This window comes from Urocampus carinirostris, chromosome 20, assembly GCF_059441175.1.
Source record: "Urocampus carinirostris isolate Australia breed hairy pipefish chromosome 20, RoL_Ucar_1.0, whole genome shotgun sequence".
Classification (NCBI taxonomy): Eukaryota; Metazoa; Chordata; class Actinopteri; order Syngnathiformes; family Syngnathidae; genus Urocampus; species Urocampus carinirostris.
Window position 1 is genome coordinate 13,074,916 of NC_142368.1, and position 26,646 is coordinate 13,101,561.

The 26,646-nt window shown below is 41.1% G+C and overlaps 1 protein-coding gene across 11 annotated transcripts in view; it reads left to right on the top strand.

The window, feature by feature from the left end:
* Positions 1-26,646, top strand: part of nrxn3b (neurexin 3b) — a 234,772-nt gene that overhangs the window by 178,386 nt on the left and 29,740 nt on the right. For all 11 annotated transcript variants that reach the window (XR_015848352.1, XM_088325668.1, XM_088325677.1 and 8 more), the window contains one exon: positions 16,715-16,896. Coding sequence is in view for 10 of the 11 variants with exons in the window: in XM_088325668.1 (XP_088181794.1) it covers positions 16,715-16,896 (182 nt within the window). In the remaining variant the exon portion in view is untranslated. The remainder of the gene's footprint in view (positions 1-16,714; positions 16,897-26,646) is intronic.

The window sequence follows — 26,646 nt, forward strand, 5'->3', positions numbered from 1 at the left end:
AGGCATTGATGAAATCGAGAAATTTTTGCTCACTTAGAATATTCTTTTACTTGTAATGGAAAAAAATCCAAGTTATATTAAAATAGAAATGTAACCTATTTGACTATTACTCTGTTTGGGGGAGGAATAAGTCAAATTAGCAAAATAGTCTGTCATCAAGACAATCTCTCCCATTTCAATTCTTATTTTTCATATTTTACAAAATGGAAAATTCTAATAAAATAATAAATACACATATTTTACGTATTACTCTATTTTGGGGGAGGAATAAATAAAATGATTAAAAATAAGTGTCTACTACTGTATCAAAATAATTTTGCTTACTTTTTTTTAACTAGTAAAAGTCTGGTAAAATTAAAAAAAAACATTTTGATTTTTACTCTGGTTTAGGGGAGGAGTATAGACATTTAGTATATTAATAAATAATAATTACTACAGCGTTAAAATAATATATATTTTAAAATGTAGTAGCCTAGATGGTAGGGCGCCCGCTTTGAGACTGGGAGGTCTCTGGTTCGCGCCTCGGCCGAGTCCTACTTATAACATTGGTAAAATGGCGGCGCCCTCTGTTGGCTGCGGCTGCATCGGCTCGCTACAACGGGTCAGGTGTATCGACATTTCGTTCTTACAAAGAATGACAATACAAAGGAAATTATTATTATAAGAATCTAATATATTTTAACCATGGCTAGTTTATATTAGGGTATGTAAAAGTGAAAAATAAGTCAAATTAGGACCTTTTTTCACTTTTTAAGAGGGAAAAAATACAAAATCTAATAAACAAAAAATAAAGACATTCATATTTGTATTATTACTGCATTTATTTATTTTTGAGAGGGAATCATCTTGATATCCTACCCCGTGTATGGTTCTAATTGCTAAATCAAACCTCTAATCCTAAACCCTAACCCCCCTAAACCCAACCTCCTCCAACCCCTTACCTCCAAGTGGAAACGCTAACCTCCAAGCCCTATCCTTAAAAAAACCCTACCCTCCTTACCCCTACTCCTTCTAAAAGCACAACTGGAAATACTTTTGAGCAATTTCATTTAAAGGTACAGTATTTCTTTGTCCAACCTCGGCAACTCCTGCCTGACCTCCGGAGCTCAAAGACAGAAAATCGATGGGAAAGTCTTTTGCCGCCTTAATTATGTTGCTGTTTAAGCGTTTTACTTTCCCCGTGCCAAGGAAAGACTATTTGTCAAGCTGCCACCGAGAAACCGGAGGATGTTTAGCTGATTCCCACGCTTTTTCTCCGACCCCGAGGTGCGTTTTTTGTCCCTGTAGGAGTATCTTCTCCTGTTGGGCAATTTGCATACTACAACTCACAAGACGATCATCTGGTTTCGGCGTAATGGCCAGGAAATTGTCGCTGCGTGAATTGTTTCGACGCAAAGTAGAAATCATCAAAATTTTGCTCCAAACTTGTTACCGTTGTTGAGGATACCACACCCGACAGGGAAGTCGCGACTGAGACGGGACAGAGTTTTGGACATTTATGTCACAAGCCCGAAACGGAGACAGGACCCAATAGAGTTCGTTTTTACTCAGTTTTATTGAGAAAGAGAGCAGTGCTTGCTTCCACGATCCGATGATCGTCGGACACGTGTAGCAGGTGGCAGGAACGGGGATAGTCGTAGGTAGCGGGAAAACTAGTCGATAGCCGGGACGGGGCAGCAAGGGCAGTAACAAGTCCAGAAAAGAGGTCAGAAACAGGTATCAGGCAGGAAACAGGGCAAACAAAACAGGTCGATGGCCGGGACGGAAGAGCAGGGAAGATATGGGTCCAGAAACAGGTCGGCAACAGGTATCAGGCAGGAGAAAATGGGGCAGGAGAATGTCGGAAGGTACAGAGCTTGCCTAGCTGAAAGCGCAGGTTCGCAGGACAGTCTGACAGCTTCCTCTTGGATGCCGGGGGTTTAATCGGAGTCAGGGAACCAATCAGCGACCATTAAATGACTTTTGGTGGTCTAAAACAAGTCCAAGACTTCAGAAGGTTGAGGCCAGGATATTTAAAGGTTGGGTTCCAGACCAGACCAAGACTTCTGGAAGTTAAGACCAACATGTAGATCAAGACTTAAGCAGGTCAAAACCAAGACTTCGAGAGACCTAGGCAAATACAATACCAGTACACCTGAGGTTGAAATTCAGACAAGACTAAGACGTTAGAAGATCAAGAACAAGACTTTAGCTAACTAGAACCAAGACTTTTGTTAACTAAAACCAAGACTTGTTTTACATCTAGACCATCATGACTTTTGGTGGTCTAAGACAAGTCCAAGAATTCCGACTGTGAGGCCAGGATATTTTAAGGTTGGGTTCCAGACCAGACCAAGACTTCTGGGAGTTGAGACCAACATGAAGATTAAGACATTAGCAGGTTAAAACCAATACTTTTGGAAGTTGAGACCTACACCTTTAAAGGTTTAGATATGGATGAGAAAATCTTTTTTGGTAGTTCAAGACAGGACCAGGACCAGGAATGATTTAAGCTTAAGACCGTCCTCAAGTCCTCCTCCTTGTTTTGCTTCGTCAACAAAATCTTTCCTGAATAGACAAGACGTAGTCCGCAATCGTCCCGTGACGGAATCCACACTGACGCGGTGACGCGGTCTCACAGTTCGTCCCTGCGGCCTTCCAGTGGACTCTCGTCCCAGCTCATTAGCGTCTCCCTCACAACCGGTGTCAGGACCTCAGACCTTTCATTCCTGTCTTCCCGAGCCAGCTGTCGCCTCGCAACCGACTCGATCTGCTTTATAGAAACCACAGAGACGCGATCCCCGCCCCCGACGCGCCGTCTCGCTAACCTTGAGGACGCCGGTCGAGCGGCTTAGAGACGAGAGCGTGCCGGGAGGCGTGCCGCGGCAGTAATTAGCAGCTCGCTAATTGATTCTCCATTCTCCGCGAAGGGTTATCGACAACGCCGTCATCGCCGATAATTTGTCCCTTTTATCTTCCCGAGGTCGAGACAGCCGCGCGTCTCACCTCAGACTTGAGGAATGCCCTTTGTCTTAGTCAAGATGCGAGCGCTTTAACGGGAAGTTTCTGATTGTTACACATTTTAGCGATTAATAACGAAAAACGGTGCCAAAATCCATTGCTGATAATCCTGACTGCTCGTTGGCGTTGGTGGATTAGCCAGATTTTGTTTTATTGTGTGCTGTGTTATCTGCACAAGGAACATATATTTTGCGTAGTTATATTTGGCTACCTAATCTTCTTCTGGAGGTTGAGGTAAACACCAGACCAGAACATTTGGTGGTTGAGATCCTGACAAGGCTAAGACGTGAAAAGGTCAAGATAAATTTTTAGGGAAATTGAAACCAAAGTTTTCGAAGGTCCAGATATGGATATGATTAAGACTTTGGGTGATTCAAGGCAACACCAAGACTTTAGAAGCTTTAGGTTAACTCAAGATTGGGACATTTGATGGTTGAACTCCAGATAAGACCATGACTTTAGCAGGTCAAGACCAAGACTTCAGGAGCTTTAGGTTAAATCAAGACTGGGACATTTGATGATTGAACTCCAGATAACACTATGACTTTAGCAGGTCAAGATCAAGACTTAATAAGCTTTGGGTTAACTCATGACCGGGACATTTGATGGTTGAACTCCAGACAAAACTAAGACTTTAGCAGGTCAAGACTTTAGAAGTTTTAGGTTAAGTTAAGACCGGGACATATGGAGGTTAAACTCCACAAAAACCTAACTTTAGCAGGTCAAGACCAAGACTTCAGGAGCTTTAGGTTAACTAAAGACTGGGACATTTGGAGGTTGAATTCCAGATAAGACTAACACTTAAGCAGGTCAAGACTTTAGGAGCTTTGGGTTAAATCAAGACTGGGACATTTTATGGTTGAACTCCAGACAAGACTAAGACTTTAGAAGGTCATGACTTTAGAAGTTTTAGGTTAACTTAAAACTGGGACATTTGGAGGTTAAGCTCAAGACAAGACTAAGACTTAAGCAGATCAAGACTTCAGGTGCTTTAGGTTAAATCAAGACTGGAACATTTGATGGTGGAACGCCAGAGAAGCCTAAGACTTTAGCAGGTCATGACTTTAGAAGTTTTAGGTTAACTTAAGACCGGGACATTTGGAGGTTAATCTCAAGACAAGACTAAGACTTAAGCAGGTCAGGACTTCAGGTGCTTTAGGTTAAATCAAGACTGGTACATTTGATGGTTGAACTCCAGAGAAGACTAAGACTTGAGCAGGTCAAGACTTTAGGAGCTTTAGGTTAAATCAAGACTGGGACATTTGATGGTTGAACTACAGACAAGCCTAAGACTTTAGCAGGTAGAGGCTTTAGAAGTTTTAGGTTAACTAAAGACCTGGACATTTGGAAGTTGAACTCTAGACAAACCTTAGACTTTAGCAGGTCAAGACCAAGAATTTTGAAAGTCCAGGCAACGTCCCCGGGTGCTTTGATTTAACAACCGTCGGAATCCGTGCCAAGCGATTAATTCCGGAAAACGGTGCCAAATTGCGTTCTCCGTCACTGAAGATATTGACTCCGCGTTAGCGGATTAGCCAGATTTTGTTGTTTTGTTTCCAGTGTTGTTTCGCGCACAAGGAACGGATTTTTGAGGCGGTTATATTTGGCGACATAATCTTCTTGAGGGATTGGATCTTGAAGACGGTGAAGAAGATGACGGATGATATCAAATAGGACATTTTGAAATGATTTTTGGAATCATTATTTTGTTTCAGTGGAATTGGTTATTAATCGGATCAGTCGAACGCTAAACCGCAAAAAAAAAATGCTTATTTATGTTTTATCATTAGTATTCTTTACATTTATAACATGACTTGCCTACTTCTTGCTGCTATCTATCTATCTATCTATCTATATCTAACTATAGATCGATCTATCTAGATCTAACTAAATATCTATCTATCTATTTATATATACAGTATATACATGTAATGTATCCTTATTTTGTTTTTTATTTTCCTATGTATTTGATTGCATTTTTCTATTGTCTTTGTTCTTAGCGTTTCATTCATTTTCCTTTTTATTCGATTTTCCTGCCGGTTTCTTTCTCACAATTCCATTATGTTTCTTTTATTATTTTGTTTCTTTTTTTCTACCATTCCTTATTTCTTGCTTTATTATTTTTTGATCTACTTTTTCCTTTTTAGTTTTTTTCCCTCTTTTGTTTTTTTTTCTCCTAGCTTTTTTATTGCTCTATCCTCTTTTTCCTATTTTTTCTCTTTCTTTTTTCCTTCCCAGATTATTATTATTTTTTTGCTTTATTATTTGTTTCTTCTTTTTTTTTGTCTTTTCTCATTTTTTCAGACTGTCATTGGGCTGTACATCCCTTTGAGACTCCTTGTGATTAAGGGCTATACAAATAAACATGACTTGACTTAGATAGGCAGGGAGACGCCTTGCATGGCTGACTCTGGCTATTGGTGTGTGAGTGTGTGTGTGTGTGTGTGTGAATGGGTGAGTGTGAAGCACATTGTAAAGCGCTTTGGGAGGTCTTCATTGACTTGAAAAACGCTATAGAAATGCAGACCATTTACCATTTTATAAACTGATTTCATACATCTTTTTTCAATGTCTTTGTAGCTTTAGATGAATTCTTAGAGAGAGGGAGAGAGAGTGAAAGAGAAAAGTGAAAAAGAAAGAGAGCGAGAAAGAGATGGAATATGAGGTATAAAAATGAGAAAAAGAGAGAGTGAGTGAGCGAGAGAGACAGAGAGAGATGGAGTTGGGGAGAGAGAGAGAGACAGAGAGAGAGAGGGGGGGAGTTGGAAAGAGAGAAAGTGAAAAAAAAGAGCAAGAAAAAGATGGAAAATGAGAGAAAAAAATAAGAAAAAGAGAGAGAGTGAGTTCGAGAGAGAAAGAGAGAGAGTGTGAGAGAAAGAAAGAGAGAGAGGAGTTGGAAAGAGAGACAGTGAGAAAAAAAGAGAGCAAGAAAGAGATGGAATATGAGAGAAAAAATAAGAAAAAAGAGAGAGAGTGAGTTCGAGAGAGAAAAAGAGAGAGAGAGAGAGACAGAGAGTAGGAGTTGGAAAGAGAAAGTGAGAAAAAGAGAGCAAGAAAGAGATGGATTATGATAGAAAAAAATGAGAGAAAGAAAGAAAAAGATAGGGATCGCAACAAAGACAAAGTAATAAAAAGAGAGTGAGAAATACAAAAAGAAAAAAGAGAAAAGAGAGTGAAAGAAATAGATAAAGAAAGAGAGAGAGGGGAAAAAAAGAAAAGAAAGAGCGATGGAGAGAGAGAAATACATTTCCAAGTGCTTTGCGAGTGTCGCCAGGCATTCTTAAAACTTCAGCTAATTCTGCACTTCTCTCATCATCGTCTGCGGGCCGGATTAAAACCCTGGGCTTGCCTGATCTGGCCATGGGGGCGCATGTTTCACACCTACAGTCCAACATACGGTAAAAAGGCGTTATAACCGGTTAATATGCCACCTTGCTCAATTGCTACTTGAAATGACCGAATATTATAAAAATATGATTAAACATTCAGTATCCTGATCAATGGGTGGTAGAAAACCAGCGAAAAACCGAAACTTTTGGAGCTAACGTGTTCCCTATTGGTTTCTTGTGTGAAGTCGGGCTCAACTAACTCCGTTTGCACACAAACTTGACATTTCCAAACAACCGATCACGGTGGCGAAAATGTACCGATAAGAAGCTTTTCTCGGGACAGCGTGCCGGATTTATTGTTTTTTGTAAGTAGCTCAAAACATTGCGCTCAAAATCGGAGAGAATAAGCAGCTTGATTTGAATACTGAGCCGATCATTCACGCGCATTGTACGTAGAACATCGGAAAACTGAGACGTCGGCGGCTATTTCTAAAAAGGAAGGGCTTTAGTGGCTGCGGTTTTTCAGGTGATCCGGGCTAAGCTCCTATCTCTTCGGCGAATTTGCCGATCCTTATCTGCGCCGTTTGCGTTTTTGTGAGACGAGATGAAACGGGGATAATAAACAACTGTTTTCAGTCGTTAGCTCGGATCCTAAAGGATAAGGTGCTATTCAATTACATGGAACAGCTATTTATGAATCCACTGATGATGGTATAAAAGGTTTCTGTCAGGGTTGTCATGGCGCCCAATTGGCCCCGCCCTTGTGGCGCCAGCTGCGGCTCATTGACAGATTGGCTTTCCGTCTTTTGAAGCTCAATGCTCTCATTTTCCTTGTTCAGTCCGTCAACGAACTTCTGCCCCGCAAGACGTGGGTTTCAACTCGGTCCTGTTCCTGTTGGTATTTCCTGTCCGGTATGGTTCACGTTTATTTTGTCCTGTTTAATTTCGGTTTCCAGTTTCGTTTCCGTCTATTTTTGTCCTGTTTATTATTTTCTCCAGTTTTCGTTCCCGTCTAGTTTGTCCTGTTTATAATCGATATCCTGTTTCATTATCTATGCGGTCCGTCCCCATCTGTCCGATATCAATTTGGGCAATTGGTATCGATCTCGTCGGCCTCTGGCTTCCTATCATTTCACGCCAGACTGCTGCCTAACGTACATGACTCCCGTAAAATAAAAGGCTTTTGTGAGTAACGTCACGCGTTTGGGTCCTGATCCTGTTCTGGTTCATGACAGTTTCCGTATAATAATATAATTAATAATTTCCTTGTATTGTCATTCTGTGTAACAATGTACACATACAAACCATTTATAAATATATATATAAGATACACATACATATGTACTATGTTCTCACACTTTCTTCATGGCCAAATTCAAGCACTTTCCCTGCAAGTTTTCCCAAATTTTTCCAGTACTTTCAAAGGAAGAAATCTATTACCAATCAAAAGAAGTTTTTGTGTTTTGTTTTTGTGTCTATCTTGCTGCTAGCACACACTTTGTGCTATTTTGAGCTGTTTCTAACGATGTTCTATGATCTTTCTGTGCCAATTGGCTGCTATTAACTGACATGAATTCTGCCATTCTGCTTTAACAATGCACACGCAGCTTCATACTTCACATTTGTTCACAAACACTTGGAGACTGCTGATCTTTTAGTTTTTCTTTGACTTAGTTTAATATTCATTTTTTTGTATGTTTTTTTTTTTTTTTCCGGAAAATCCGTGTCTAAATTGGTTGAAATAAAATTCTAAACAGTTCGTTTTTTGCCATTTATTTCTCGCACTGAAGAATTCATATTTGTAATTTTCATTTTTTTGCATATTTAGGGAGTTTGTGTTGTTGTTCGACATGAAATGAGTTTGATGTGTAAAACGCTAAAATTGTGTGTTTTTCAAGGATTTCCTGCAAAAAATATGAACTGACCAATGGCTAAATAAATTGGTGCATTATATTTTATTATTGATAATATATCATTAAAAAAAAATCTTGGGAGCCGTTTGGGAGCCGAAAGAGCTGGCTCTTCTCGGTAAGATGAGCCAAAATAACCGGTTTTCTAAATAGAGCTGTGTCTTGGGTGCGATCAGTAGGGGGCGGTCGGGGTGTTGACGTCTTTTTTCAAGCACTATTTTTTTGTCTTCATTAATTCCTTGGTGTATTGAGTCAGACGGCTAAGGAACATGGCAAATTTAAGCATTTCCTAACTTTGAAAACACAACATTAAGATTCAAACATTTTTAAGGATTTCAAGCACCCGTACGAACCCTGTATGTAGCCTTGAATAGGGAAAAAAGAAAATCCATTAATGAAGCGCCCTAATCTTGGCAAGGCTACCTCAAGGTCTCGAAAATAAAGGCATTTCCTGTTTTCTGCAGGGGAAAAAACAAACAAAAAGGGATCGATATTGTTGATGGTGTGACGGAGGCAAAACGTTGACACCCTGAAAACGTTAAACGCACCCCAACTTAGTTTTAGTGCCACCGGGAGACTCGTTGTGAGACACTTTTCAAGGACGGAGAATCGAAAACAGTTCCCGGGTCGTGAAAACGAGGACGGAGAAATGACACGCAGAGTTTTCTCTCGGGAATGATGTCATTTTGGGGGTTTTTTTTTTACTCTAAAAGTCTGCTAGCGCTCGACTTTGCCAATTACATTTGGGCGCTAGTTGTCGTTTTCTCGATTCTGACCTTTTTGGTTTGATTCCCGTCAGGCCACAATTGAGCCTTGAGGGAGATTCCAAAATCACTCTGATGAATGCGTCGGTGAATTCCAAAATATAAATCATAAATCAATAAAAGTAGCAATTTTGGTTCATATTTTGTCAGGACCAGAACGGTAACAGAACCCACTCGCGTAACGTTTCTCACAATTTTATTGGGAAGAACGGAAAGGATAGCATACACGATCTGGTGGGGACTAGGTTGCTCTGAACGCGGAAGTGGGACTTCCGTGGCAAGCGGTGTCGGGAACGGAAAAAACAGGTCAGTCGCCGGGATAGAAGAGCAAAAACGTGATCGGGATCGGAAACAAGTCGAAAGCCAGGAGAGGAGAGTAGACGTGGTCGAGATCAAAACAGGTCGTAATTCGGGACGCGAGAGCAGACGTGGTCTAGATCTAAACAGGTCATATTTCGGGACGGGAGAGCAAGTGTGGTCTAGATCAAAATAGATCGTAACGGAGACATACAGGAGCAAAAAACTGGACAGGCGAAAAAGGGCTTGCCAGGTAAAAACAGATTTGCAGACGGACTGACAAAAGGGGACTGACACACGGGCGGGGCCAATTGGGCGCCATGGCAACTGTGACATATTTAGATTTGAATAATTAAAATAACATGTATTTTTATTTGCATTAAGATAGCTTTTCGGTATTCATTGTTATTCTTTTATTTTTTATTTTTTTTTAATTTACTTTGTTTTCATCGTCACCCTTTATTTTAATCGAATAATTTGTTTGTTTTTGTTCATTCATTTTTACATTTTTCTCTTTATTTACTGTAGATACTGATGTTTTCTTTATTTAAAAACAGTGATTCGCAGACGGACAGACAAAAGGGGACTGACAGAACAGAGTTTAAATACTGACAGGGAGCCAATCTGTCAACAAGCTGCAGCTGGCACCACATGGGCGGGGCCAATTGGGTGCCATGGCAACCGTGACATATTTAGATTTGAATAATTGAAATAATATATATTTTTATTTGCATTAAGATAGCTTTTTGGTATTCATTGTTCTTCTTTTATTTTATTTTTGATTATTTTTTAATTTCATTTGTTTTCATTGTCCTTTATTTGTGTATTTTTTGATCGAATATTTTTTTTTTTTTTTAACATTTTTCTGTTTATTTACTGTAGATACTTTAGATTTATATTTCTTGACATTTTTAAACATTTTTATTATTCAGTTTATCTAATTTGATTTCATTAGCCGGGACAGGAGAGCAAAAAAACGGGTTCGGAAACAAGTCGAAACCCAGGAAAGGAGAGGAGACGTGGTTAGGATCCAAAAAACAGGTCGAAGTCGGGGAACAGACGGGAGCAAAAACAGGTGGAAGTCTGGGTCGAAAAAGCTCACATTTATAGAATCTCTTGAAAAAGGGAGAGGAAAGACCGTGGCTTTATCTCTAAAACGGACATATTTTATCCGCTCGGTATAAAAACACGTCAAGTATTTGTAGCGCCGGCAAAAAAAAAAACGTATGTGGAGCGTGTCGGAATAACAAAGAGTAAAATAAACGAGATCTTTTGAGCCCGATATGCTCGACGGGTGCTTTTCAAGCACTCTGCGGGGTTTTTTAATTGCTTTCTGCTTTTTAATTATACGTACGTTCATCGGGTTATGGAACTTTGCGAAAGCGACCAATCAGGGAGCACCCAAGCTTGAAATAACAATACATTGAAGATAAAATATGCAAAAAAACTATAGTTGTCTGTCATCATTTTCTATTTCTTTTGCGATTCCCTGTAGAAATATTTCATTTTTTTTACAACCCAAAAAATGAATGTGGATTGATAACTATATTGAATTCCAATCTTAATAACAGAACAAATCAAAGTAGCATTACAAAAATTATACATACGTTTTTATTATTTATATATATATTTTGGACATTATTTAATTGTACGTGTTTTAATTTTCATTATTTTATTTCATATATTTGTATATATTTTTTATCATATTTATTTTTTATTATACTTATGTATTTTCTTTTTTGATATATAAAAATAATATATGAAACATGAAATACCAAGAGCCAGAATAAATGAATGAAAAAAAAAGTAAAATCTGAATTAAAAAATATAAATATACAAAAATATAAATAAGTATGTACAAATACCAAATTAAAATAGGTCATTTAATAGACTAAACAAAATAAATACATAAATAAATAATGAAAACAATTTTAATGCGAATGAACCAACTATATATATATATATATATATATATATATATATATATATGTATAGATAGATAGATAGATAGAGATAGAAACAAGAGTCAAATAATACAAATAAATAAGAAAAATAACATTAAAGAGAAAAAGAATAATAAATTTAAAAAATAGGAAATTGAATAAAACAAAAAATAAATTAAAAACTTTATATGTACAGGCAAAAAGAATACTAAGATATGGAATAAAATTAGATAAACTGAATACAAAAATATCAATATTTATATATATATATATTTTTTTTTTTAATTTGGGCGCCATTGTTTGTTTTATTGATTTGAATACCTTTAGCACTAATTATTGGAACACAAACATGGGTTTACCCATTTTTACCATAATTTTTTAACACACGGAAGAAAAAATCGGAAAATTTATACTTTGGTGCAATTTTACCGCATATTACCCATTTTTACCGTATTTTTTTAACACACGGAAGAAAAAATCGGAAAATTTATACTTTGGTGCAATTTTACCGCATATTACCCATTTTTACCGTATTTTTTTAACACACGGAAGAAAAACGGGAAAATTATCTGATATTTTGGTGCAATTTGACCGCATATTACTCGTTTTTACCGTATTTTTTTTAACACACGGAAGAAAAATCGGAAAATTTACACTTTGGTGCCATTTTACCGCATATTACTCGTTTCTACCGTATTTTTTTTAACACACGGCAGAAAAATCGGAAAATTCTCCGATATTTTGGTGCAATTTTACCGCATATTACTCATTTTTACCGTACTTTTTTAACGCACGGAAGAAAAAACGAAAAAATTCTCCTGTACTTTCATGCAATTTTATCACATATATCCCGTTTTTACCGTATATTTTCAACACATGGAAGAAAAATCGGAAAATTCACCTATATTTTAGTGCAATTTTACCGCATATTACCCATTTTTACCGTATTCTTTTTACTGCACCATGGAAAACATCAACAAATTCACAGACGATATACGTCTATTTTATAATCGTATTCTGAAAAATCGAAAGTGAGAAAAGTAGCCGACCTTTAAAAGCGGAACGGAATCGGGAGCCCGAGTGATTATAAGAGTCGGGGTTGACTACAGATCGAAGCCCGATCAATATTCCGGCGCTTTATGGAACCCGGCGAAGACGCTTCATCGGTTAAATTAACTCAACACGTAATCAACTAACTAGGTCGATAACTCCGGACAGTACTCCGGCTGAGAGTCGAACTGTGAAACAGAAAGGAGATCAATCTGAAAGTCGAACCAATGTATTCAATTATCGGTAAAAAAATTCCGTCCCTGTCTTTCGGGTTCTTGTCCGTCCGTCATCGTTCCCCGGGGATTCGTCCGTCTTCGCGTTTCATCGATTTATCGGTAGCGGGAGAACGATGCGTTTCTCTTCGTCCCGGGAGAAATATGAATGTTGCCGTGATGCGTCCCGGCTCCATAATTGAGGCAAACTCGAGCGCTGTCTCCATTTTTTCTTATAAATTGCGCCGTGGTTTTTGTTTTTTTCTGTCGTTGAAAATAAGGATTAATCGTCGTTCCCCAAGTCCGCAAGTGACTGTTGGAGTCACGATTCGGAGCCGGAGAGTAGATGTGAACGTTTTTGCTACAAAATCTAATTAACAGTGTTTTGCAAAAGTCATCACCCCCTTGAACTTTCTTAACTTTTCAAGCTTCAAACATTATGATAGAAAATTGAACTTTTTTGTCTAGACTCATGAACGATCTAGACACAATTGTGAGGTGGAACGGAATCTAAAGGATGTTTTACACTTTAATAAATAAAAGTGTCAAGAACAAAAACTGTTTAGTGCAAACTATTATATTGGGGGTTTGGGGTTTTTCAATAACTCAGGGTTGGTTTGGGGTTGTTTTGGTATACTTAAGTTAATATTTTAGATTATTTTAAAACCAACTTACACAATTTTTGTAGGAGTAACGGACCATCAAACCCTCAAATATAAAACTAAATTAACGGGTTGTTTGATAACTCAGAGAAGCGCAAGAGAAAAACAAGCTGCAGGTTGAAATAGGTCCACTTGATGTTGCCAAAGACAGGTGCCTCTCACAAAGACACTGTACTTGTATTTATCTCTCTCTCTCTCTCCCTCTCTCTTTTCCACCCCTTTTCTCCCACTCTCTGTCTCTTTCACTCTCTGTGTCTCTTTTTCTCTTCCTTTGTTGCTCTTTGTCCCTTTCTCTCTGTGTCTTTTAACCTCTTTTGCTCTAACTTCCTTTTTTCCTTTTCTTCTTCTCTTTCTCTCTTCATACCCTTCGCGCTTTCTTTTCTCTTTACTCTCCTTCTGTCTTTCTATTTCTCTTTGGATTTCTTTCTTCCTCTCCCTTTCTTTTCCCCCTCTCTCACAACTTTTTATCTTTTGTTTCTCACGCTCTCTCCCTCTCTCTTTTTTTTTTTCTTTGTCCCGCCCTCTCTCCTTTTCCCTCCCTCTTTCTCTTATTTCTTTCTCTTTTTCTTTCTCTTTAATCTACTAGTCCGGCCCCCGACAGAATGTTTGTTCTATCGTGTGGCCCCCCCAGTTAAAACGAGTTTGACACCCCTGCTGTATGGTATCTGTATTTCCCGTAGCTTCAAAACACCCGTCAACATTTTTTTTTTGACTATTCTTTCGCTGCTTCCAGACTATTTTTTTGCTATAAATGTGCAATGGAAGCGTTTCTGGGTATTTCCCGTAGCTCTAGGACTTTGGCTAACGTTTCTTATGTAAGCTACTGAACGGGGCTTGTTTTGGATGATTCTTCTCCGGGTTCCGGACCGATTGTCCGGAGTAAATTAGCAGTGAGGAATTTTCTTGTGATTCCCATAGCTTAAAGACAACCTTACTTAAAAAAAAACACCCGGATGTCTTTGTAGCCGTCGATTTAGAACAAAAATGGCGTCAGAAGGCAACAAAGAGCGATTCCGGTGATTGCATCGTGACTTCACAAGTCAAAAGCGTGACTTCTGCCACTTCACCGTGGAGTTAGCGGCCCGAAAATAGGGACTTCGGTCTCGCACGTCGGTCTTTAGAGAATTAACTATGCAATAACTTTAGGCGTTTCGATTCTTCCCATGGGCAGCACGGCGGCGCAGTGGTTAGCGCGTGTGCGGCACAGTTCTAAGGTCTTGGGAACCTCCTGTGTGGGTTCAAATCCAGCTACTGGACTTCCTGTGCGGAGTTTGTATGTTCTCCCCGTGCTTGCGTGGGTTTCCTCCTACGTTCCAAAAACATGCATTTCAGGTGAATTGGCCGCTCCAAATTGTCCCTAGGTGTGAATGAGCGAGCGAGTTGTCTGTCCCTGTGTGCCCTGCGATTGGCTGGCAACCAGTTCATGGTGTCCCCTGCCTACTGCCCGATGATTGCTGGGATGGGCTCCAGCACCCCCGCGATCCTACTGAGGATAAGCGGTGCAGCCAATGAGATGAGATGAGATTTTTCCTATTGAAAGGAAACGCCGTACATCACAGGTGTCAAACAGGCGGCCCGCGGGCCAGATCAGGCCCGCTAAGGGATTGAATCCGGCCCGCGAGACAACACTCAGAGAAGCGCAAGAGAAAAACAAGCTGCAGGTTGAAGTATGTCAACTTGATGTTGCCAAAGCCAGGTGCCTCTCACAAATGCTGTACTTATATTTCTTTCTTTCTCTTTATTCTCTGTCTCTTCCTCTCTTTCTCTCTCTCTTTCACTCTCTCTGTCCCTCTTTTTCTCTTTCTTTGTTCCTCTTGGTCTTTTTCTGTCTTTTTACCTTCTTTTAATCTCTTCCTTTTTTCCTTTTCTCTCTCTCCCTTCCATTATCCTTCTCTCTTTCTTTCCTTCTCCTTTCCTTTCTTTCCTTCTCTCTTTAGCTCTATTTCTCCTTTTTTCCCTCTCTCACTATTTCTCTTTTTTTCATGCTTTCTCTCGCTTTTTTCTCTTTTTCTCCCTTTCTCTTTTTTTGTCCTACCTTCTCTACTTCTCTCTCTTTTTCTTATTTCTTTATCTTTTCTTCTTTCTCTCTAATCTACCCTTCCGGCCCCCGGGACAATGCTAGTTCCAACGAGTGGCCCCCAAGTTAAAATGAGTTTGACACCCCTGCCGTACATTATTCCGAGTTTCTGCAGGCTCGAAACATCTCAAACTCAATCCACGCAGCGAAGCAATTTCAGAAATCTATTATGCCGTGAAATCGACGCCATTTTTCACTTTCGGACCTTGGGGGGTAGGGGGGGGGGGGGGGTCGAGGCGGGTGGGGCAAGCGTTGAAATCTCTTCTAAATAGTCTACTTTTATTTTGAAATTCAAGGCTAGTCGAATGAAAATGACCTTCTGAAGGTCACTAGACTTCCGTGTAATGTCACTCCAACCACACCAATTGAAATCTATCCCTTGTTTTTTTTTCTGACTGAAACTTTCTGTCCTTCATTCTTCTTAATTCTTCCGTCTCCGGAAGTGGAACATCTTAAAGGGCAAGGCGAGGTTCCGTTCAGTAGACGGGTGACCTCAAGTCGGGGTTTCTCGAGGGTCCGATCGGAAAATGGAGGCCGTGACTTTTACTCCCGGGGTTAGAGTGAGAAAATGGAGGTCGAGCTGGGACACAATGAATCGGGGAGGAAAACGATCGCGAGTGATGATGACAAAAATGGAAAATATCATGTGGACATAGTTTTTTTTTAAGACAGTTGCTGGTTTTCACAATTTTTATAAGAATACTTTTTTCAATATTCCAATTAGGGCTGACAGATTGGCTTTCCTTCCATTTAAGCTCAGTGCGCTCACTCCTCCTTTGTCAGTCCGTCAACGAACCTCTGCCCCGCAAGACTCGGTCCTGTTTCCTGTTGGTATTTCCTGTCCGGTATTGTTCCCGTTTATTTCGTCCTGTTTAATATCAGTTTCCGGTTTCGTTCCTGTCTATTTTTGTCCTGTTTATTATTCTCTCCAGTTTTCGTTCCCGTCTAGTTCGTCCAGTTTAATTTCGATATCCTGTGTTAATATCTATCCTGTCTGTCCGGAAACAATACCGGACTGGAAATACCAACAGGAAAACAGGACAGAGTCTGAACCCACGTCTTGCAGGGCAGAGGTTCGTTGACGGCCTGACAAAGGAAGAGAGTGCGCACTAAGCATGTAAAGACAGAAAGCTAAGCTGTTAATGTGACATGGCAACCGTGACACTAATGTTTTCTTACTTATTTAAATATAATAATTAATATTTTTTTAACCAATAAAAACCTCTTTTGCCAAGCCCCTTGGCTATGTGTTAGGCATAATTTCAAACTAAAATTAGATAGAAATTGTGTAGCATTTAGTGTTTCAAGATGGTTTTTGAGGTTGAGTTTCATTAAAGGAGGAGGAGAAACCATGAGTTAGCAGCTAGCTCTTTATACGCTAGCTAGTACTTTGTAATATATAATATAATAAAAGTTTTTCAAGTTTTTTTTTTTTTTTAACAAAATCCAATTTTGGGTTTTTTTCCGCAGCCGGCACCACGTACATTTTCGGCAAAGGCGGCGGCCTGATCACGTACACGTGGCCCAACAACGAGAGGCCTAGCACCAGGACGGATCGGCTAGCGGTCGGATTTAGCACCACCATCAAAGACGGCATCCTGGTCCGAATCGACAGCGCCCCTCGGCTGGGAGACTACATCATGCTTCATATTGTGAGTACTGCGAAAGTCGAGCTAGCTAGCGGTGCTAGCGAGTACGCTAAATCACATTCTATAACGCCTGATTATCCTAACATTCCATCCATACTTCAATCGAGGTGATACATCATGCTTCATATTGTGAATACTGTGAAAGTGGAGCTAGCTAGCGGGGCTAGCGAGTATACTAAATCACATTCTATAACACCTGATTATCCTAACATTCCATACATACTTCAATCGAGTTGATACATCATGCTTCATATTGAGAGTACAGCGTGTGTTTAGCTAGCCATGGGATAGCGAGTATGCTAAATCACATTCTATGACACCTGATTATCCTAACATTCCATACATAATTCAATCGAGTTGCTATATCATGCTTCATATTGTAAGTATAGCGTGTGTTTAGCTAGCCATGGGATAGCGAGTATGCTAAATAACATTCTATGACACCTGATTATCCTAACATTCCATCCATACTTCAATCGAGGTGATACATCATGCTTCATATTGTGAATACTGTGAAAGTGGAGCTAATATTAAAAAAAGGATTATAAATGTCAGGACCAGAACGGAAACAGAACCCACTCGCATAACGTTTACGACAAGTTTTATTGAAGGAACAAGGAAGGGCTGATCCCACGATCCCGTGTTCGCTCTCCTACTCGGCGTTTGATCCGAACATGGAAGTGGATCTTCCGTGGCGAGCGATGGAGGTTTCGGGGACGGAAAAACAGGTCGGGAGCCGGGACAGGAGAGCAAAAACGTGGTCGGGGTCGGAAGCGAGTCGTAAGCCAGAACGGGAGAGCAGATATGGTTGGGATCAAAACGGGAGCAAAAAGGGGACAAGTGGGAGTCAGGGTCAAATAAGGCTTGCCTTGTATCACTGAGGTTCGCAGACAGACTGACCACAGGGGATTGACAGGACAGGGTTCAAATAGTGACAAGGAGCCAATCAGAACCCACATTCATTTAAATATTAAAATGAAAAAAGTAAAACGTGAAAAATAAATTCATCAAGATATAAAACAAATAAAAATTGATTAAACATATAACTGACAATATAGCCTACTTTCCGGCTGACGCGAGGCCATTGTAAATGTCAGGACATCACGTCAGGCCTCATCAACGTCGTCCTCCGACGACATTGGAGGGAAAGGTTAGAGGCGTGTCCTTCATTTTCATTATTTAATGAAGGTTCCGCGAAAGGTCTCATCCAGCCCCGAGCTTTTGCAATTAGCAACTCGTTTCCAAAACCGGAAATCGAATAACCGTTTATGATCCCGTCAATTCATCGTCTCGTTTCAAAATATTTGCACCTTTGTGGCGGCATTGAAGCGTCCTCTGCTCTCATGATCGATTGGTTTCCTCGCCAATCATCTCGTCATATCGTGACACAACAATTACTTGATTTGTTTTCTTTCGATTTTTATGTTGAAATGACGGGAAAAGGCGGTATTCCGTCCCGTCGCTTCCTGCTTCCGCGAGGTAACAAAATACGATTCCGGGTCAGAGGGCAGAATTGACGCTTGCCAATCTCCGGAGAGACGAAGGAATGGGTTTCAATTGAGACTCCTTACCCAAGAGGACGCCTTTGAGTTTGTGGGGGATAACCGATCGGATAGCTCATGTCTAGCATCCCGGACGCTAATGTAGAGCTACCCGGCTTCAGTGCTGTTAGACAGAGACACAAAAGCCTGCGGGAAGCGGAGAGGAGGTGGATTCATTAACACGAGGAGGTGTATCCCCGGGCACAAAGATTTCCATCTGCTGCAGGGACGTCAAACTTTTGGCCTAGCGTGTGACGTCATCCACTCCGCTGTTGCTAAACTACAACACAGCACCCTGAGGCCATCCTGTTAATCTGTTAATAAGAGCTCATTTCGTTGATTCCTAATTGCAACGCGCTGGGTTCGTCCTACGCGCTATTCAAAATGGAGGTGCCAATACTCCAAATCTCCAAATTTGTCAACAGTAATTTCACGTTTTTAATCCTCCATTTTAAATCCATTCGGGGTTTGAAAAATTGAATATCTTCACAATCGGCAGACATTGGAACCTGATTTTCTTACTCACTCACTTAAATCGGTATTGGTACGCAAAAACAGGTATTGTGCATTCCCAGCAAATTGGTGTAATGGAACTTGAAAATATTACCAACGGCTAAATGCTAACGATACAATATTTATAGGAATTAATGCCAGCTACCGTTAATCACAAGGTAGAAATGCAATGGCAAAGTGAAGCCACCATAGAGCTGTGTCAGCGTCACTTTTAAGCACGCTTGTTGAAAAAACAAGGCAACCATTTCAAGCATTTACAACCACTTTAACTTGATATTCAAGCACTTTTCAAAGCTTGAAAACATAACACTAAAATTCAAGCATTCTCAAGGACTTCAAGGACCTGAAACATTTAATTGTGCTTTGTTTAGGCTTAGCATGCATCTGTCCTCTTGAGCGCAACCTGTAGGGGGCGAGCACGCTTCATAGGACAATGACATACAAACTAATGCCAGCTGTTGGTAATCACAAAGCGGCTCTTTCAGTTGAAGAAAGTTTAAAAGTCATTGCAAAGTGAAGCCACCATAGAGCAGTGTTAGCATCATTTTTAAGCACAATTGTTGAAAAAACATGGCAACAATTTCAAGCATTTACAAGCATTTTACCCCGAGATTCAAGCACTTTTCCAAGCTTGAAAAAATATCATTAAAATCCGAGCCTTTTAAGGATTTTAAGCGACCGTACGAACCCTAAAGCCTTTCATAGTGCCTTGTTCAGGTGCAGCATGAACCTGTCTTCTTGAGCGCAACCTGTAGGGGGCGATGACACTTCAAAGGACAATGACATACAAACAAATGTCAGCTGCCGTTTATCCTAAGGAAGGAAGAAATGCAATGGCAAAGTGAAGCCACCACAGAGGAGTGTCAGCGTCATTTTTAAGCACACTTGTTGACAAAGCATGACAACAATTTCAAGCATTTACAAGCACTTAACCCTGAGATTCAAGAACTTTTCAAAACAAAACGTTAAAATTCAGGCATTCTCAAGAATTTCAAGGACCCCTACGGTATGGCGCCCGCTTTGAGACTGGGAGGTCGCTGGTTCCCGCCTCGGCCGAGTCATACCTAAGACTTATAACATTGGTAAAATGGCGGCGCCCTCTGTTGGCTGCGGCTGCATCGGCTCGCTACAATGGGTCAGGTGTATCGACATTTCGTTCTGTGTACATTGTTACAAAGAATGACAATACAAAGGAAATTATTATTATTATTATTATAAATCCTAAAGCATTTAATTGTGCCTTGTTTAGGTGTAGCATGCACATGTCCTCTTGAGCACAACCTGTAGGGGGCAGCGACGCTTCATAGGACAATGCCATAAAAACTAATGCCAGCTGCCGTCAAACACAAATAAAGTAGAAATCCAATGGCCAAAGCAGGTTTGATGAGAAACATAATAACAATTTCAAGCATTCACAAGCACTTTACCTTAAAATTCAAGCACTTTTAAAGCTTAAAGACAAAACACTGAAATTCATGCATTCCAGATGATTTCAAGCAGCCGACATAGAAAGTAGAAATGCAGTGGCAAAATCAGATTTGATGAGAAACATAATAACAATTTCAAGCATTCACAAGCACTGCACCTTCAAATTCAAGCACTTTTCAAAGCTTATAAACACAACTTTGAAATTCGAGCATTCCGGAGAATTTCAAGCACCCGACATAGAAATTAGAAATGCAATGGCCAAAGCAGATTTGATGAGAAACATGACAACAATTTCAAGCATTCACAAACACTTCACCTTCAAATTCAAGCACTTTTCAAAGCATAAAAACAGAACACTGAAATTCATGCATTCCAGAGAGTTTCAAGCACCCGACATAGAAAGTAGAAATGCAATGGCAAAAGCGGGTTTGCTGAGAAACATAACAATTTCAAGCAGTCACAAGCAATTCACCTTCAAATTCAAGCACTTTTCAAAGCTTAAAAAAAACAACTTTGAAATACGAGCATTCTCACAGATTTCAAGCACCCGTCCGGACCCCTGTTTGCACGGGCCGAGGGGTGACGCGATCAAGGAAAAGGCGCAGTTGGCGTGCGTTGGCTATTTTCCAGCGGGCATCTGCCCGGACGGCAAAGGATGCCATGCGGAGCGAGGAAAGGACCTCGTGACTCACGGGCCCGGCCCCCGAGCGATGTTCGCGCCCCGATGCTTCGCGACTTTGTCGTTTTCCGTGTCCTGAAAGAGAGAGGGATAATGGATTATGGAAGGCTTTTACCCACCTCAAAAATATTGACCTCTATCCCTGTGAGGGTTGAGTCCATGAGGACCTTTCATCCCGTGAGATGATTGGTTCTGAAACAGGAAGTGGTGTTTATTCGGGTGAACACGAGAAAAATACTCCTTCGAATGTGTAAAATTTTCCTGTTTTATGTTTTTACGTCAATCCAATTCATAAATGATGTAAGCGCCTGAGCGGTAATCGGTAACAGGTGTAAACCAAGGGCGTCAAATGGGCAGCCCGTGGGCCGGATCAGGCCCGCTAAGGGATTGAATCCGGTCCCGAAGACAACACTGAGAGAAGCGCAATAGAAAAACGACCTGCGAAAGCCGGGTGCCTCTCACGAAGACGCTGTAGTTGTATTTTGCTCTCGCTCTCTCTTTCTCTCTATTTCTCTCTCTTTTTCTCTCTTTCTCTCTCTCTCTCTCTCTCACTCTTTTTCTCCTTCACTCCTGTCTCTTTATTTTCTTTCTTTGTAGCTCTTTGTCTCTTCCTCTCTCTGGGTCTTTTTACCTTCCTCTGCTCTCTCTTGCTTTCCCTTTCTCTTTTTCTACATTCTCTCTTTCTCTCATCTTTTCTCTCCTTCTCTCTTCCTGTTTTTCTTTGGATTTCTTTCTCTCTCTCTCTCTTTCTTTCTTTCTTACCCCCTCTCTCACTCTTTCTCTTATCTCTTTTGCTTCTCACATTCGTTCTCTGTCTTCTCTCTCTCTCTCTCTCTCTCTCTCTCTCTCTCTCTCTCTCTCTCTCTCTCTCTCTCTCTCTCTCCCCTTCTCTCCCTCACTCTCTTTCCTTGTGCCACATACTTGTTTTCCCTCTCTTTCTCTTATTTCTCTCTATTTTTCTCTTTCTCCTCAATCTACTAGTCCGGCCTTTTTTCAGCCACTCTAACACGGAGGAGGATCTCTTGAAGCTTATCTTCCAAGAGTAAGTCAAACTCAGCTTTATTTATCTTTATAGAGCATATTATTTAATAAAATGTTTATTTATTAGTAAAAAACATTGCAGGTTACTTATACAAGCCTTAACCATACTTATATAAACCTTGAACATACAAAATATAGCACTGAAGCAACTTACAAACAAATTCAACTTCAACGGAACCTGTCACGGTTGCCATGGTGCCCGATTGGCCCCACCCATGGACACCAGCTGAAGCTCGTTGACGGATTGGCTCCCTGTCAATATTTAAACGCCGTCCTCTCAGTCCCCTTTTGTTGGTCCGTCTGAGAATCTCAGTTTTTCCTGTGTTTATGCTCCTGTTTTGCTCCCGCCACGATCGGTTTGGTTTTGACTTTTTCCGTTCCCGACACCGTCATCGCTCGCCACGGAAGTCTCACTCCCCGGGACCAACAATCTCCGGATCGAGTGTGCGCTTCTATCTCCTTTCCCCAATAAAACTGTGAGTAACGTTACGCGAGTGGGTTCTATTTCCTGTTCTTGTTCGTAAATAGACGATCCTGGAAAAAAATATTCATTTCTGTATCTTTTTTCCCCCCGTTTTTGCAATTTAAAAACCCCTGTTAGCATCTTCTAGAGCCGCGAGTGGCAACCGGCGCTATCTTCTCGGCCTCGCCGTTCCCGCTTATCGTTTTTTCCACGGAAAAAAAAACGCCTCACTACTTTCTAGCCGGTTAATTTCACCAGGCGTCGTTCCTTTTTACGACGGCAGGAAATGGAAGCGGAATAACCGACAAGGAGAGGACATACACCCCCCCGAACCGCTCCCCCAAAGTGTCCGATATTATTAAGAAATAGTCCGCCGGGATCCTCGTTCTTTGAATGAATCAGGTCAGGGCGACCTACATTTCCCCGTTGCGGAGGTCCCTCTCGCCATCCAGCTCCATAAATGGACGTATTTTGCCATTAGCCAGGGAGAACTTCCAAAGTTTATATACTGCGTATATACAGTATATACATATATATACAGACTGAGGAGATGATTTCTTCCTCATGCCATGAGGCTCTTTAACTCCACCCGGGGGAGTAAAAGCCCGGATTAAACCGCACCCCTACATTTGCATATTATCCTATTTTTATGACACTGTGTATTTCCTGTAGCACTATTTAAATACTCTATACCAGGGGTGTCAAACTCATTTTAACTCGGGGGCCACACAATAGAACAAACATTCTGTCGGGGGCCGGACTGGTAGATTAAAGAGAAAGAAATAAGAGAAAAAGGGAAGAAAAAGGAGAGAGGGCAGGACAAAAAAGAAGAGAGAGGGAGAGAACGTGAGAAACAAAAGAGATAAAAAGTTGTGAGAGAGGGGGAAAATAAAGGGAGAGGAAGAAAGAAATCCAAAGAGAAAAGGAAATACAGAAGGAGAGAAAAGAGAATAGAAAGCACGAAGGGTAGGGAGAGAGAGAGAGAAAAGAGAGAAAAGGAAAAAAGGGAAGTTAGAGCAAAAGAAGTTAAAAAGACACAGAGAGAGAAGGAGACAAAGAGCAACAAAGGAAGAGAAAAAGATAGACACAGAGAGTGAAAGAGACGGAGACAGAGTGGGAGAAAAGGGGTGGGAGAGAGAGAGAGAGAGAGAGAGAGAGACAAACAAACAAGTACAGTGTCTTCGTGAGAGGCACCTGGCTTTGGCAAAATCAAGTTGACATATTTCATCAACCTGCAGCTTGATTTTCTCTTGCGCTTCTCTGAGTGTTGTCTCGCGGGCCGGATTCAATCCCTTAGCGGCCCTGATCTGGCCCGCGGGCCGCCTGTTTAACGCCTGTGATCTACAGTATCTATATCTACAATATCTATCTACAGTATCTATCTATCTACAGTATCTATATCTATCTACAGTATCTATCTACAGTATCTGTATCTATCTACAGTATCTATCTATCTACAGTATCTATATCTACAGTATCTATATCTATCTACAGTATCTGTATCTGTCTATCTACAGTATCTATATCTATCTACAGTATCTATCTAAAATGGAAACTACTGAAACGCCATCAACGTTTACAGGTGGGGTGTGTCTTGAGGTAGAACATTTTCTTTATTAAGTGTGTGTTCACAATGCCCAACTGAGTTCAAAGAGCCTTTATAATTTTTTCTACCGTTCCTATCTGCTTTTATCTCAATTTTAGCAAAGCTAAAACATCAAGTAGGAGGAGAGTGACTTTATGCTCATCAATGCAGTTTTTTGTTGGTGTAGTACGAAAATGGTGAAAGTAAGAAAAGCTTGTTTCAGGTACTACCCCAAAAAGACGAAAAAGCGCATCTAAAAAGGCTGCAGTGATGACACAAGCCATAAGATGGCATCAGTGAGTAAAAAAAAAAAAAAGGTCCAAATCCCGTACCGAAACCAGTTGTCGGTTTCTGCGAGTTTCTCTGAGGTCGAGCGCCAACGGCCGAGTCGCGTACAGTCAAACAAATGAGTTAGCGACGATTAGGATCGGCGCTCGCTAACGGCCGCTAGCGCCGGAGAAGAGCGTGCGCTAATGCTGATAAATGTTAGCGCCTCGCGCGCCCGTCGCCATTAGCGTCAACGCGAATTACGGCCTCCGGAACAGACAAACAGGAAACGGGGAGAGAATGGCTCTAAATAATGGATAAGGCCCGACCCTGCGTGCCTGATTTATGACATTGAGCTGACATTGAGCCCAAAAGTCCGAGCCGTCACCTCGCCCCTCTGCGTTTCAGCGCGGTGGCCAAGTGGTAGAAAAAGCCTTCTCACAGGGGAGGGACGAGATTAATGAGAGAGAGGGGGAGAGAGGAGACAGGACTAGAGCATGAGAAGGGGAAAGAAATAGATTAATAAGAGAAAGAAGAAAATGGGAGAGAATAGAGAGAGGGAGAGGGAGAGGAAGGGAGAGAGAGAGAGAGAGAGAGAGAGAGAGAGAGAGAGAGAGCGCGATGGACACAGAGAATTAGAGAGAGAGAGAGACGAAGAGAGTGATGGACACAGAATTAGAGAGAGGGAGAGAGAGACAAAGAGAGCGATGTACACAGAATTAGAGAGAGAGACAGAGAGAGAGAGCGAGAGAGAGCGGTGGACACAGAATTAGAGAGAGAGAGAGAGAGAGAGAGAAAAAGAGAGCGATAGACACAGAATTAGAGCGACAGAGAGAGAGAGAGCGATGGACACAGAATTAGAGAGAGAGAGTGAGCGATGGACACAGAGAATTAGAAAGAGAGAGAGAGAGACGAAGAGAGTGATGGACACAGAATTAGAGAGAGAGAGAGAGAGAGACAAAGAGAGCGATGTACACAGAATTAGAGAGAGAGACAGAGCGAGAGAGAGCGGTGGACTTAGAGAGAGAGAGAGAGAGAGAGAGAGAGACAAAGAGAGCGATAGACACAGAATTAGAGCAACAGAGAGAGAGAGAGAGCGATGGACACAGAGAATTAGAAAGAGAGAGAGAGAGACAAAGAGAGCGATGGACACAGAATTAGAGAGAGAGAGAAAGAGAGAGACGGAGAGAGCAATGGACACAGAGAATTAGAGAGAGAGAGAGAGAGAGAGAGAGAGAGAGAGACGAAGAGAGTGATGGACGCAGAGAAATAGAGAGAGAAATTAAAGAAAAAGAGTGAAAGGAGAGAAAAAGAGTGATAGACAAGCATGATTGGATTGTACTACTTTGAAGTGACAGCTTATTGATTCGGCTTCATGCTGTCCGCTGCCAACATTTTTAACATAGCAAGGACACCGGTCTTTGCTCGTCTCCTTCCACGGCTGCAGTGAAGTGCTACGTACGCTTCGACAAACTTCCTCATACTATGCTTTCGGAGGACACTTTTGTCTGTCTCTTTACCCCGTCTCTTTTCTTGTCTCTGCATCTGTGTAAAAAATTTTTTTCACTGAGTGACTTAAGGGTCTTCTCCACTTTGTGTCTACACTTCATACGCTTATATTCTGCTTGAGGCTAAATGTAAACGAAACACACTGCACCCTAGTGTAGTGGAGGTGCAATTGCACTTTATTCCGGGGAAAGTTAAAAAAAAAATGGTTCTCCGAAATCAAACCCATTGAAAGAACCTTGCGCTTCCCACACCCATCTGGCCCGCCTTGCTATTTGAGAAGCACTCTTTGAGAGAGAGCTGACGTTTTGCTGCTGTGCAAAAACGTTTCAACTTTCCCAACGTCCGTTCGTGTACTGCTCACAATGGCCGTCTTCTTCTCCGCTAACGGGAACAAAAGCCGTTTTTTGCGGCGGGGACAATGAAAGGCTAATAAAAGGAGTAATTGGATCTGTCAATCAAAGGTTTGGCGCAGCGCGCCCGTGCAAAAGGTGGACGCCCGACGGGGTGGGAAGGACACAAGGAACTACAATTTTCTTCTTCTCTCTAAGGCTAATAGCGTAGCGTCTTTCTTGTAGTGAAAAACTATCCAGAAGAAGAAGAAGACGGCAATCATTTGGAAATATTCCCGTCACAAGTTTTAAACCCTGTCCTTTTTTCACGTGTCTGTCCTAGCTTGCTAACTAGCGCCAAGCTAACCTTTAAAAACTGTCTTCGTGGTAAGACACAA